The sequence below is a fragment of the Orbicella faveolata genome, unplaced genomic scaffold (assembly GCF_042242905.1).
Source record: "Orbicella faveolata isolate gen_17 unplaced genomic scaffold, um_ofav_v1 contig_1, whole genome shotgun sequence".
Taxonomy (NCBI): Eukaryota; Metazoa; Cnidaria; class Anthozoa; order Scleractinia; family Merulinidae; genus Orbicella; species Orbicella faveolata.
In genome coordinates, this window is record NW_028301536.1 from 13,713,126 (window position 1) to 13,726,520 (window position 13,395).

General features: G+C 40.7%; 1 protein-coding gene across 5 annotated transcripts in view; it reads right to left on the reverse strand.

Annotated features, from left to right (window-relative positions):
* Positions 1 to 41: 41 nt before the first annotated feature.
* The window catches only part of LOC110061317 (solute carrier organic anion transporter family member 4A1-like), a 32,460-nt gene continuing 19,106 nt past the window's right edge, over positions 42 to 13,395 (reverse strand). For all 5 annotated transcript variants that reach the window (XM_089290492.1, XM_089290502.1, XM_089290497.1 and 2 more), the window contains 9 exons: positions 12,254 to 12,324; positions 7,365 to 7,556; positions 6,327 to 6,892; positions 5,773 to 6,136; positions 5,108 to 5,324; positions 4,475 to 4,628; positions 4,034 to 4,209; positions 3,256 to 3,470; positions 42 to 2,514 (listed from right to left, as the gene is read on the reverse strand). In XM_089290492.1, the coding sequence (XP_089146618.1) occupies positions 2,171 to 2,514; positions 3,256 to 3,470; positions 4,034 to 4,209; positions 4,475 to 4,628; positions 5,108 to 5,324; positions 5,773 to 6,136; positions 6,327 to 6,892; positions 7,365 to 7,500 (2,172 nt within the window). In that variant the 5' untranslated portion in view covers positions 7,501 to 7,556; positions 12,254 to 12,324 and the 3' untranslated portion in view covers positions 42 to 2,170. The remainder of the gene's footprint in view (positions 2,515 to 3,255; positions 3,471 to 4,033; positions 4,210 to 4,474; positions 4,629 to 5,107; positions 5,325 to 5,772; positions 6,137 to 6,326; positions 6,893 to 7,364; positions 7,557 to 12,253; positions 12,325 to 13,395) is intronic.

Here is a 13,395-nt window from a genome sequence, read left to right on the forward strand (position 1 = left end):
AATACAAAACGTTAACATAAGAGAACATGAAAAGCCCAAACTTAAAGCCAAAAGAATAATTTAATTGATCTTGCATGTTAACGAGTGATATTTGACTGACAAAGAGGAAATGTTGAAAAATGGACACACTCTAAACCGTTTTCTGATCTCCAGGATCTACAAGGCTGGACTCGAGAGACACAACGCGCCCGCGCGCGTGCCTCTCACAAGAGACCGCTGACTCGTAGATCCTAGAAATCAGAAAACCTAAATTATGAAAGCCGCTTTTCTTTAGTAAAACACGGACTTGCGCTACATGTAGTCGGTAAGCATAGCCCTTCACTAAGCTCATCATTGGCTAAAAGATAAGACATAAGAATGCGAACCTCTAAACTCGTTTTCTTGGAAATCAAACCACAACACACTGTAAATAGCATCATGTTAAACTCAAAAGACATCCGGTCATCGCTTCTCCACCAGTCCCTTTTAATCATAGCCAACGCCTAAAAAGGATTGGCAGCGTCTCTTCTATTCAGTGCAACCTAACCACATCCTTATGTGAAGCTACAACAACTAGGGAGCTTACAGCACCAGTCCGTGCTTAATTTGCTTACAACGCAAACTTTACGGGCCTACACAGGCTTTAGCACTTAACTGAAAAAAAAATCTTACTAGCCTCTGAATGATTGAACACGGCTGAATATCTCCTGAGTGACTACCATATAACTTTCTTTTACTATTCTATATACAATTATCCATACAACTTCATTAATAATTATTATTATATCATCATTCTTCAAACTCGGCATGGTATTTTTCAGTACTAATTTTAAAAAACGGGAAAGGCGTTTTGCTACTGTTATAGAAAAGCTCAAGATGTAAAGATGCGTTATAATCCTAGTGAACGGTACAAAAAAGCCCTTTCCACTGAAATAGCAGTTTAAAGAGTATTAACATATTTCATTTATAATTAATAGTTAACTCTTGATTTAGGTAGCCTGTAAATATATATCCTTTCCTCGTCGATGCCGGCCACAACGGGTGTTTGTGCAAGAACGTCCGTACGTAGCGGCTGGAGCAGTGAGAGGCGGGTGTCTATTTACAATTGAAAGTCAGAATTTCTTTTTCCATTTGAGTCACGTTGAATTCATATATTGTACAATCCTTAAGTTAACTAAGAATTTATGCAATGAAAATAATGCTTTATATTAATCTTAAAATGTGTCTAGAAAAAATAACCCTTCGTGAGAAATTGTATTTGAAGAACCCTCTCGAGCTAAACTAGTCGATCTATTGTGTGGTATATCAAAAATAAACGGATAAGTGTGCCCTATCCAAAAAGTACGAATAACAAATGTAGAAAACCGCCTTGACCATGTCTATGGCAACAAACGATAAGAAAATTTCAAACTTAATAACAAATAAAAAAATTCGTAAAATAAACGAAACCAGATTCAATTTAAATTTACCATAGATAGAAACTATACTTAGAGGTGATTCTGAACAAAAATTACTTTGTTAGTGTACGCAGTGTCTCAATCGTTTTAAAATGTATCCAAAATATTGGTTTCAGTTAACCGAGATTTAATCCGTTGCGTACGTACAAAGAGGCTAAACCTGCAAAGAATTTACATGAAAAGGCCGTTTCGGAGTATAGACTTTAGTTTTAACCTCGCAACTAGACGTGAAAACACTGCAATCGGTCCCTTTCGTCAAGGTAGAAGCAAAATATTGCAAAGCGAAGTCTGGCCTCGCAGTCACCCTTCTCTCTTGGCTTTTTGTTTATATTTAGTTCAATACAAGTAGACCTTTTTTGCTAACTGGGACACAGGTTGACTTCTAAATTACCTTAACGAACGTGTCGATATTTTTTTTTTAAAAAAGTGATCTTTCATCTTTTCTTAAAGAGTGATCTTTCATCTTATATGCATCGCGCTTCGCATGAAAGATTGCCTGTGACTTGTGGGATAATTTCAAAACGTCCCAATACTGGAAAACTACGTTCCAGTTACTACAAACGTTATAAAAGCTGCTAGCAGCTATCAGATGTTATTTAAATGGTTTGTCTATTTTGGGTTGTATCCAGTCAGGTACTTAATGTTTATATGAAATAAGGACTCAAGAGTTAGTATTTCCTAACATGAGAGGCGTTCGTTTCTGTTTTGGCGCATCGTAATGAAAACATTCACCTCTAAATCGAAGATTCGAACTGCGTAACAGGAAGAAAACTACATCGGCTCTCATCTCCCGCATTCTTAAAAGAAAGGAAGACACTTTCGTCATCAGTTGCATACCGCGCAAAGCCAGGGACTGGGGAGAGGCTTCCGCTGTCAGGATCAGCCTGCGCAAGAGTTTCTTCCTTTGAAGTGGTCTGCTGACCAGCAGCTTGCCGCTGTTGGCGGATTTCCAGGCCTGGCACAGGTGTCTGAGGAGGGCTAAGGCGAGTTTGCGACTGAGCTGGATGGTCTACATCCGGGTTTGGATCGTTTGGCTTGCAGAAGAACCATGAACCGAAGTAGAGAGCGGCTGAAAGGACTGCAAGAGGAAAACCAAACAATGCTATTGAGATTACGGGTTGGCATTCTGCTCCAACGTTTTCAACGCAGTGAGTTACTAACACTCGCTTCACCTCCAGTTGTTGCGATTTACAAGACGTTTCGTTTAAGATACCCAGTAAAGTTCTAAGCCTTTAATAGCTGCAATGCTCTCTCCTTTCCCTATGCGATTTAGAAGGTACTCTACTATTTGCTTATGTGCATTCTAGGTTGCAATGATAAGTCTACGAGCGGATAGTTTATTTAACTGCACTCTTTTGCCAAACAGCATTACCCAATCACCTCTTTATTCGCTCTTTTCATTATTAGACCATAGTCGTATTCTCGGTGTTGGACTGGCACTAGCTTGCCATGAAGGCTCATGCGGTGGAATATCATTAAAAAGAGATAAACGTCATCTACATTTGAAAACACTCCCCGCATTAGCCTCACTTGCAAGCTAGTTCCAGTCAAATGCCGAGAATACGTTTATTGTCTCTTCAACCGGCGTAGATGTCTGACATTCCATACTGATGACGCAGCTATACAGAGACCTGTGTAGAGTCTGATTGGTTGTTGCTGGGTTACGGATTTACGCACGCAAGCAATAACCAATCAGAGACTGCACAGATCATAATAGGGCTACGTCATTTCTTCGGTTTTAATCTCGAACGCTGGAAGAAATCAGCGCGTGAAGAGGAACACCAGATGGCCAAACACGAAAAAAAAAAAGCTGTCTTACTTTGAAAGAAGAGACCAGCTGCCACTAGCAAATAGCTGAGAAGTTCGTTGTTGTACTCCAAACAGCTTCCTCTGCCGCTACACGTCTCCTCCCACAGGATGCATGTCTTGTCTATAAACGCACCGAATATAACAGGACCAGGCATAGAACCAAACATACACAGAAACAACCACTGCAGGCCTAGAGCGTACGTCCTCTGATTGTCTGGAACACATCTGAAAAACAAGGAAGTCTAAGTAAGAAACCTTTTGACTGAGCCCGCGATATCAGGTACTGACGTTGCTAAGCAACATGACGTCACCTCATCGTGATGAGCTTAAGGAGCAAATTTGGGCACGTAAGCAAGTGCAAGTGCAAGCTCTTAATTGGCTTGACGGGCTAGTGAGAATCATAAGTTCTTCTCGTCACTGATTTTTGGATGTACGGTCCCTCCACTGAGGAAAACGATGGCGAGAAATAAAACAATGCTAAGCTCAATTTGCAAAATTTATCATTATAGACTCCAAACCAGCTCAGGTTAAAATAGGACTGTTATGAGCGGTTTATAGTCTAACCAACACAAAAATCAAGTTCAAAAACAGTGCACAAACAAGCACAAATAAAAGAACGATGTGGAACAAACACCATCAGGGCTGCCATTAGCGATAGACGCACCTACGTAGGCCATAGCCTATATTAACCCACAGTCACTTCGGCTGAAAAAAAGTGTTCAAAGAAACTTATCAAAACTCACAGCAAGAAAAGAGCTGAAACACAACTGGAAAATACAAGAACCCACCTCAACACGACAGTTTTGTTGGGCGTGGCGTTCATAAAATTGAAGATAAGCAGCACAACAGCGCCGAACAGAAATGGAACCAAATTCTTACAATCCCGGTCACACGTCCCCTGTTTGGCTGTGCCGTAAGGAAGAGGCTTCTCTTGAGACGGTATACAACGACAGCTTTCATACACCTGCGGCAAAAATAAACACAGGAAAGAGTATAAGCCCAGTGGCGTCTTTCATTTTTGTTTTGTTTTTTCGTCCGTAAGACCACCACCGGCCCTGACGGCTTTTCCAGATGACCGGGCTTAAACATGAAAAAGATTCTGTGCCTGAAAAATGCCGAAAAACTTAGTTTGTTGATTCCCCCCGAAAAAAGATCAAGATAAATGCCACTACAGGTCAAACGTAACTAAGTGTAGCTGGCTTTATCAGAGGTTGTGCAGTGAACTTTACCTCTTTTCTTCCGTCCATCTTTCGTATCGTGCATCCAGCGTGACACGGAGAGAAGTAGGACAACTCATCGACTCCACAAACTGGATCATAGTCACGGCTATTACAGTGACACAGAGAATTACATGGAGCAGACTTGTTAATCTCGGTCAGTGTTCTGTAAAATAGTGCACTCAGAGTTAACAGTTAACAGGCTACTATATGCGAAATCAAAGAAAAGTAGAAATATAAAGTGATGAAAACACCTCAAAACGCAAGAAAAACGTCGACAAAATTAAAATTAGAAATCGAAGGAGCTTCACAACCTATCCATTAACGAAGAAATAGCGAACTTGTGCCCTGTCACCTTCCAAATTTTCAAAATTGAAAAATCTATTTTTAAGGAGATATTATAAGTCAAGAAATGTTCCAACTCTTTATGGCAAAGAATGATACTTTCACTTCTCCTAAGAACTGCATTGCCAAGCAAAGAGGGAATGATGGATGGGGCCAAACAGAGTGGGTATGATAATAACGAAAAACATCAAAAAGAGATGTGACCCTGATGCACTACCAAATTCTCTGCACTAATATCAAAAGGGATGTATGACAGGAAGTAAGGAGAATACGAACTTTGGTCAGAAAGGTTCTTTGTACCTGTTGTTGTATGGTTGACTGATCCCAGCAAGCAATGTGGTCTTACAGCCGGGAATGAGAAATGTTAGCACAGCCCAAGTGCCGATGAACTGGAAGATAAAGCAGTACTTGGCGGCGATTTTACACGAACGTCTCACATCGACCCTCTTGACCAGGTAACTCCCCAGGAAAATACCGCCCGCGGTCCCTGGGATAATCACGATGCCAGAGAGGATTCCTAGGGAAAAGCACACTTAAAATGAGCCTCCAACACGTTGGCAGCCAACCGATGATTTGACTCGTCACGCAACGTCGCAGCTGATCTGCAGCTTTTATTAACGTCACATACTCGTTGTGTGACAAATTTAGGTGCAAAGAAGATTATTTTCGGAGCACGTCACGAAACTAGATGCAGTAGAACCCAGCCTTTCGGCCACCCCGTTCATACGGCCACCTCGTTATAACGTCCACTTTATTCTGGTCCGAACAAATACTCAGTCAGTCTTCGTCTTATTTAAAGAACTCCTTTAATACGGCCACCCCGTTAATACGGCCAGATTTTTATGGCCGTTGGTGACTGCATTAATGGGTTCCACTGTATTCCAAGTCGGCTCATAGTAAAAGGAAAACCTGCCGTACTCACATAAAGGTTCATATAGTATTCTCGGTGGCTGCTCTTTACTAACCTGCTGTAGAAGAGGACTTGCCGAACTGCGACTGAATAAACTTAGAGACGAACGGCCCTAGTCCTGTGGCGATGAGCGTAGTACAGCAAAAAGCACAGGTGTTTAGCATGAACGTTTTGTTTGTCAGAATGGCTTTCGTGGCTGGTAAAATATCCTTTAGTCGTCCTTGGATGTGCTCATCTCTAGGGGGTAAAAGTCCCTCCTTTATCGCTGTCATTCGTCGTTCTCGGGCCCCTGGCATCTCTTTAGGATAGCCAAGGAGAGCTATTGAGGTACATAGCAGTAGAAGTCCCCCGAAAAAGTACCCTAGCCACCAGGCCCCGATCCAGCGGGGATCATCGGGAGTCAGGTCAACTCCAGGAGGCTAGAAGAAACAGTTCCAGAAGAGTAAATAAATGGAGAAATACATAACTTCTGTTTAAAACAAACTGCTTTGTTAGGAAATGGAACCCAAGGGAGACGGTAATTAAATATAGAGGCTCTGAGACCAGCAATACCGGTATGGGAAGCGGATAAAAGTGGATAAAGTCGTTCAAAGGTTTTAGACGCCTTACCTGAATGAGATCTACCCAGACATTCAGAAGCGACCCTCCTGCTACGTAACCAATTCCAGGGCCGAAAAACGTGGCCGTAAACCACACCCCAAGATACATGGGTGCCACCTTGGGGTTCACATTCTCATCAATATACGCCGGACCAAGTGTAAACAGGGGCGTGGTCCCAGCACCTAAGAGAAGCTTAGCTCCTATAAACACAAGCATGTACTTCCAGGCGGTATATCCTTTGGCTTCTGCACATGTCTCTTCGTCCCTAGGTATTCCAGTAGTGTTGAACAGACACGCGTCTCTGGTCCCAGCCGTTTCAAATTGAAGAGGGGTGTACTTGCCCACCAATACGTGGGGCAAGGCGAACAGTAGACATCCTAAGCTAGTTACCAGGGCTCCTATGCCTAGCCAGCGCGCTTTGTTCCTGTGGCCTCCAAAGTAACTAATGAAGATGATTAGAAGAAGCGCGGATACGTCATTTGCTGCTATTATCATACCGGTCTGCTTGCTGCTTAGTTTGAATCTCTTCTCGAGCGAAGTGAGACCTGCAGCTGTCAGCCCTGTGGCAATCATTCCTAAACAGAAGGGGAAAAAAGTCTACCTACATGAGAATTTTACTCTACTCCCCCCTCCCCCGATGCCGTTTAAGTCTTTTATTCCCCCAGTATTTTGTCTGAATGACCTAAATCCTAAGAACTCAGTACAAAAGTCTGTATACAAGCCGAGTGGCCCACCAGGCCGGCGCTTATCTCCGGTTTCAGTAGCACGAAGCGACTAGGAGTATTTCTACTCCTCCCTGGATAGGATGCTAGTCCACCGCAGGGTTATCCCCCGGCATTAAATTTGCCGGTACACTTTCATTCACCTGGGTGGATTAAGCTCTGTGAGAGTAAAGTGTCCTGCCAAAGAACACAACACAATGGTTCGAACCCGGAGCGCTTGATCCGGAGTCCAGCGCACTAACCATGAAGCCACCGCACGCAGTATATGTTCCTGTGTATAAATAAATTAAATGAAGTTGGAGGATGAGAAGGAAATTTCTCTTACCTTGCATGAAGGAGTAAAGAGTAAGAAACACGAGAAACCATTTTGGCGAGTTGAGTTTCTGTAGGACTTTAGGTCTGAATGATCTCCACCCACACAACAGATCTCTCTCGTCAGGCTTGACGTCGTCGTTTTGCATTTCTAGCGGTATAACTCTACAGCATATACGTCAAACAACTGGAGAAAAACATGACCCTGAGGGAAGGAAAATTATTACATTAATATCAATTTAAATAAGGTGATAACGAGATTAGAACTAATCGAAATTGATAACAACAACGCCCTGGATCTTTGGTAACCATAATTTTTTTCGGTTTTCTTTTTTTGTTTGTTTGTTTGTTTGTTTTTTCTTTTTGATCCGTCATTGTTCATGTATGCGACGAAATGTTAACACCAGCCCAAGACTACCAAATGGAGGTTGTTTCGTTTTCCTGTGGGCAAGAAACAGTGTGAACGCACGAAGCTTTCTTAGTGTAGCGAAAGGTATTTGCGCGGAACTGCGCGTATAGGGAAGGATGCGGACTACCAGCTTGGACGTTGTTAAATGCACGGATAACGGTCGGACAAACTTGGCTAAGTTACGATAAAGTAAAACAGCGATCAGAAATCTTAATTCTCGTTACATTGATCAAAGCTTTGTCAAGCAGACACTTGAGGAGAATAAAAATAATCATCAAACACCGGTTTTGTCCTGATGTACTAGCGAATTCTCATAACAATAAATTACAGAATGTACGCGAATCAGTAGGAGAATTTATAAGTTGACAATGTCACTGAGTTGAAAACACTGATTCCTGTGTGGAATTTTTTGAAGACCATTGAGAGATTCGACCGGTCAAATTGCCTGGGAATATGGACCACATTTTCTCGCACTTTTCTTCTAATTGCCACTGATTCAGAACGATTGTTCATCCAAAATCTGCACAGGTACTTTGTCTTTGTTTTCGCTTGTTATTTCAAAACAGCCAATAAAAAAAATTGGTCCTTTCATTTGTAGGACGGCTAATTAGTCTAGACGAATAATTCATCACTTGTATAAATTCTCGGGCAATACACTGGAAATAAAAGGTCGAGATATTTCACCGCGTTGTGTCGGACGTTTTTCAAAGGACGAGGAAAATAATAACAACAAAACTCAAATCCGCAAGCTTTTGGCAGATGCCGAACTATTCTTGGACGCGAATAATCGAAATAATTGACAGCAGAGACAAAATATGGAGCCCACACTTAAGAAACCAATTAGTAACCGAAATTAAAAACACGATAGTACAAGGTTCGATTGAGTGTAAACAAAACGACGGCTGGGTGAGGCGACCGGCGAATGACATACAATATTCTTTAACAATATTTTATGTATTTGAAATGATAGAAAAGAGGACTTTGCTTCGAAAGGGACTTGAGTTTCCTTCCATGACAAAAATGCAGTAAATTAATCTTTTCAATTCTGGTTCGATGAAATCAGACGGTATTGAAAATGAAAGTTGTTACTGATAAAATTAACGCGACAAATTTTGGAAGTTGACAGTTTTGAAATTCAATTTTGTTCTGCGTAGTCCGAATGATTGTTCTTCGGCAAAAACACGTCATCTAAATGCGCTGGGAAAATTGAAATCGTTCCTCGCTTCCCACGTTATTCAGTGCAAACTGGCTTCTGAGTCAAGTGCTCATGTACAAAGCTTCTTTGCGAATATCACCTATCTAAAACTGCAATACAGAAATTTGCAATCACAGGGTCTCACCTTCGAGAAGTTTCGCGTTGGAACCACATGCCAGGGAACCATATTACCAGCATGGCCAACAGAATTACAAAGAGAAACGCTGATTAACGACGGGAGAAAAGCGAAAAACAACACCAGCTGTAACGCCGGGATAATATCAAAACTTTGCGTTTATTGCAAGTCACAAAATGAAAACAGTGGGTTAACCTCATAGGAGGTGCACGATAACTACTGACCACGTCCTCAAAAACACAACAACAATTTAAATAACACCGGCGATAAAATGCAATGTCTCTGTGAAATTTTCCGAATAAAAAAAGGCAGTTTCACCAGTAAAGCCACGCAGTTCATTCATATCCGGTTAGTAGCCATAAGCTGAAAGTTTTAGCGACAAAAAAGGCGCTGTGATTGGTCAACCGTATGGTCTGAACAGCTCTGTGTAAACACGGTGATTTCTTCAGGCAAATTTTATTATTTTTTCCTATTAAGAATAAAATGATGACTCACAATCAACATCTCTGGTCTTTCAAACATAAAAGCCTGGTTTCAAAAGGTCAAGTCTGTAGTAATTTTCACGTGAATGTCAGTCAAATTTACTTCAAGTTCTTGCTGAAGGTACAAATGTTTGGTGAAACAGATGGTTGCATTACAATGAGGCAACTATTGCATGATGCCATTTTAGGTGAAAATTCCTTAAATAGTGTCAACACCTTTATGTGGTTTACGCCAATTATTGCAAAATTCAGTATTGACTAACCTACACTTCATATCTAGACGTTCGCCGGTTTTTAAACAACAATGAAAACAGAGAACACAATTTTGAGCAAACATATTCTTTCGTATACATGGGTCGCACTGTAGCACGTCCGAGGATTTTATGTGGCGAAAATAATCAAAAAAAGAAAATTTCAACCAATTCACAAGTGTTAAACGTTTAAAAATATTTAGATGAGTGTCTATATTAGTAATGTAGTGGAAAAGTGGACAATCGACTTAAAAACCATTTCATTTTTTTTTTCGCCCGACGTTTTGTGAAATAGGTACAAAACTCCTGAACCCAAGATGTTTAAATCGATGCGTTGACCTCTGCAAAGAAACAAAGACCTCTGGAACCAGAATAACAGCCAAATTGAATCCAGGGATATTTTTGATTTAGTTTGTCAATTTTCACACGAAAATACAAAACCAGCGCGAAACATAGGGGCAGTAACGCGTGGATATCATCTCATGTAATAACCTCTTTCCACCAGTGGAACGTTCGATTTAGACTTTGACTGACTGGGACATCAAAACCAGTGCAAGCTGTGCGAACCACGGACAAAACAAAGAAGATAACAAAGACAAATTAGGATTGTAAGTAATCAGCATGAAAAATAGTTTTAATAATCAGACCCCAATCAGGGACCCCAATAGACTATAGGTTTCTCTCTCTTTTACTCTCTACACGGTCATTTGACACAGATGGCTGGCCTGACATGAGATATCCATCTGCATGTAAAGTGAAAACAACCATTTATCTGCGACAAACTATCCGTAGTCCACGTATAACCGTTTATACTCAGGCGTAAAATCAGTCACTGAACTTTTTCGCGCAGTGAGGAATTCCAAATTTTAACGCTCAAATTATCTGTTAACAATGGTATAACGTCCTGCAGTCCAGGAGGGATGGTTTTTAATAGTCCAGACTTCCAGCAGTTCAACTTTGTTTTGGAACAGTTTTGATTCTCTTTTAAGGAAGACATAATGAAGTCTTTATCAAGGACGTTATGCAGTCGTGAATACTCGTTAAAAGGAAAAATATCAAAATTTTCACTCTGTAAATAGACTTTAAACTATCAGGACTCTTCAGCTTAGATATTGAAATGTGTACTTGTACACATGTACAGAATTCATTCAATAGATAACTTAAAAATTCAGTTTTCCACGTGCTACGCTTCTAGCTGTTATGGTCAACTAACAGTTGTACACCAATATGGAAATCACATTCTATTACCTCCATCTTCTGATTTTCTTAACACTATTTGGCCAGTTATACTTAGTCGTGTAGAATACTACCTTGCTACAAAAGTTTGCCACGTTGCTTTATTTAACTTATTTTCAAATTCATGCCATCTCAGCTTCGTTTTGTGTTCCAAACAAGTCAAGGTTTGCAACATACAATGGATTTAACTTTACCAGTCTATAGCGAAGACCAATTTGAGAAGTGAAATTAGACGAGCTATCTGTCTAAAATGGTCGGTAATAGTCATGCGTTTTAACGGATAACTTGTTAGCTGTCCGTTCTGTGTACAGGGGCAATGTGTTTTAGGATTAAACTTTCCGGTTCCGCAAAGTTTGTTCTTTACATGATAGCTTCACAGTTCACCATGTTTCGTATGCCGGGATTGCACAACGTTTGACACATGTTCAAGCAACAACTTTATAAAATTCAAGGAGTTCTTTCTCCAGAGCTGTACATTGACACATAAAAGTCTTAACATTTTCAGTATCAAAAAAATGTTCAAACAGTTTGTAGATTTTTCGCTTTAGATTGATCCGTTCGTTAAACACAAAGAATTATCTCAAAAACAAGAAAACAACCTGTGCAATGATAGCTATCAACCTGCAAGACGAACTTCGTTAAATGTTTCATGCTATGAATAAAATATATCAAATTCGCTAAAAAATATCCAATACAAAAACATCTTTAACATGAATACCGCGACAAGTTTGAACAACTGGGTAAAATATGTGGAAACACTACATTAAAACTCTTGAAGTTACAATCGGACGATAACCCTCCTCTTAAAATTAAGACCACTCCTCTATACAGGTGTCAAACATGGGATTATGTACAGCTTGATAAGATACGCCGAAAGCCCTGCAATATTATTGCGTTGAAACAAATTCTAATCAATAACTGCGCCAAAATAAAAATATAGATATATACATTAGCGAACGGAAATTTTGAAAATGCATTGAGCCAAATTACCGACCATGCCAAGTGTTTTTAACACAGTAATGAGCTGAAACAAGTACATTCTGGAACGCCGATGCTGACTGCGCACAAAAACACATTAAGGGATAATTACAATTAGCGAGGTAAAATGCTACACAATGAAGCACGTTTGGAACATTGCAAAGGTCTGAAGTAAGACATTCTGAAGGTTGACAAGACTAAAAACACACGCTTACCTGTCACAGGTTCTTAATCAACAACAGAGAATGAAGCGGTCAACAACACATGCAGCTGAACAAAACCGACCCTGCAGAGAAAAATAATTGGGTGTAATTAACCCTTTAAGCCCTCTTGTCAGCCAACATGATTGAGAGTTTCCCTTAAGTGGTCAGGGTCTGTTGAATTTCTGGTGGCACCAGTTTGGAGAATTTAATTTTTCATCATGGTTGCTCATAGTTCTTACCACTTTCCCTTCACGGGCATTTTATCGCACCGAGCCCAAAGTTAAGACAAAGCAGGAAAAGTGTCAAGTTAACCTATATAGCATGTTCAAAATACGTTTGACTACAAAATTAACTGATAAGGCAACAACAGATTATGCATGTACTCTGTCGAGGGGTTTAGAGCCACCTCACATTTATGATAATATCAATTTAAGGTGACCTTCAAGACCTTTAACTGTAACGTAATTTCAAAAACAGGTCAAAAAAGCTGTGCTGCGATATTAGTTGGTAAGGTAGGTAAAGTCTACATACGAGCAAAGTGGCCCATCAGGCCGGCGCTTATCTCTAGTTACATTAGCACGAAGCGACAAGGAATGCTAGTGAATGACAGGGTTACCCCCAGCAATAACGTCGCCGGTACCTGTCTTCACTCCTATGTAGAGAGGCAATGTCGGAGTAAAGTGTCTCGCCTAAGAACATAGCGCAATGAGCCCGGCAACGTCTCGAACCCGGGCAACTCGAATCCAGCGCGCTAACCATGAGGCCACCTCGCCTCCCAAGCATTAGTGTGTACAGAAATTTAAAATTTGCCAACAAACAATGCCTCCAGGGCAACGTCAAACCTTCAATGACAAACACTCTATCATAACATCCCTGTGAGTTTTAGGATAAATTGCGTCTCGATTGTATGACGAGAAACTTGATTGACGCTGAACTGCAGCATACAAAGATGAAATGTCGACCATCAAAAAAATCAACCACTACAAAAAATCAAAAATCTACATCTCAATCTAACCCAAACGCGGCGCTAGTAAAGTGGCCTTTCTTCTATGCAGAACGATCTTCAGTCAAAGGCCTAAAAGCTCCCAATCATTATACACCTCCTCCTTTTTACAAAACAACCTTACTGCCTTTCTGAAACAAAGGCCTCCCAC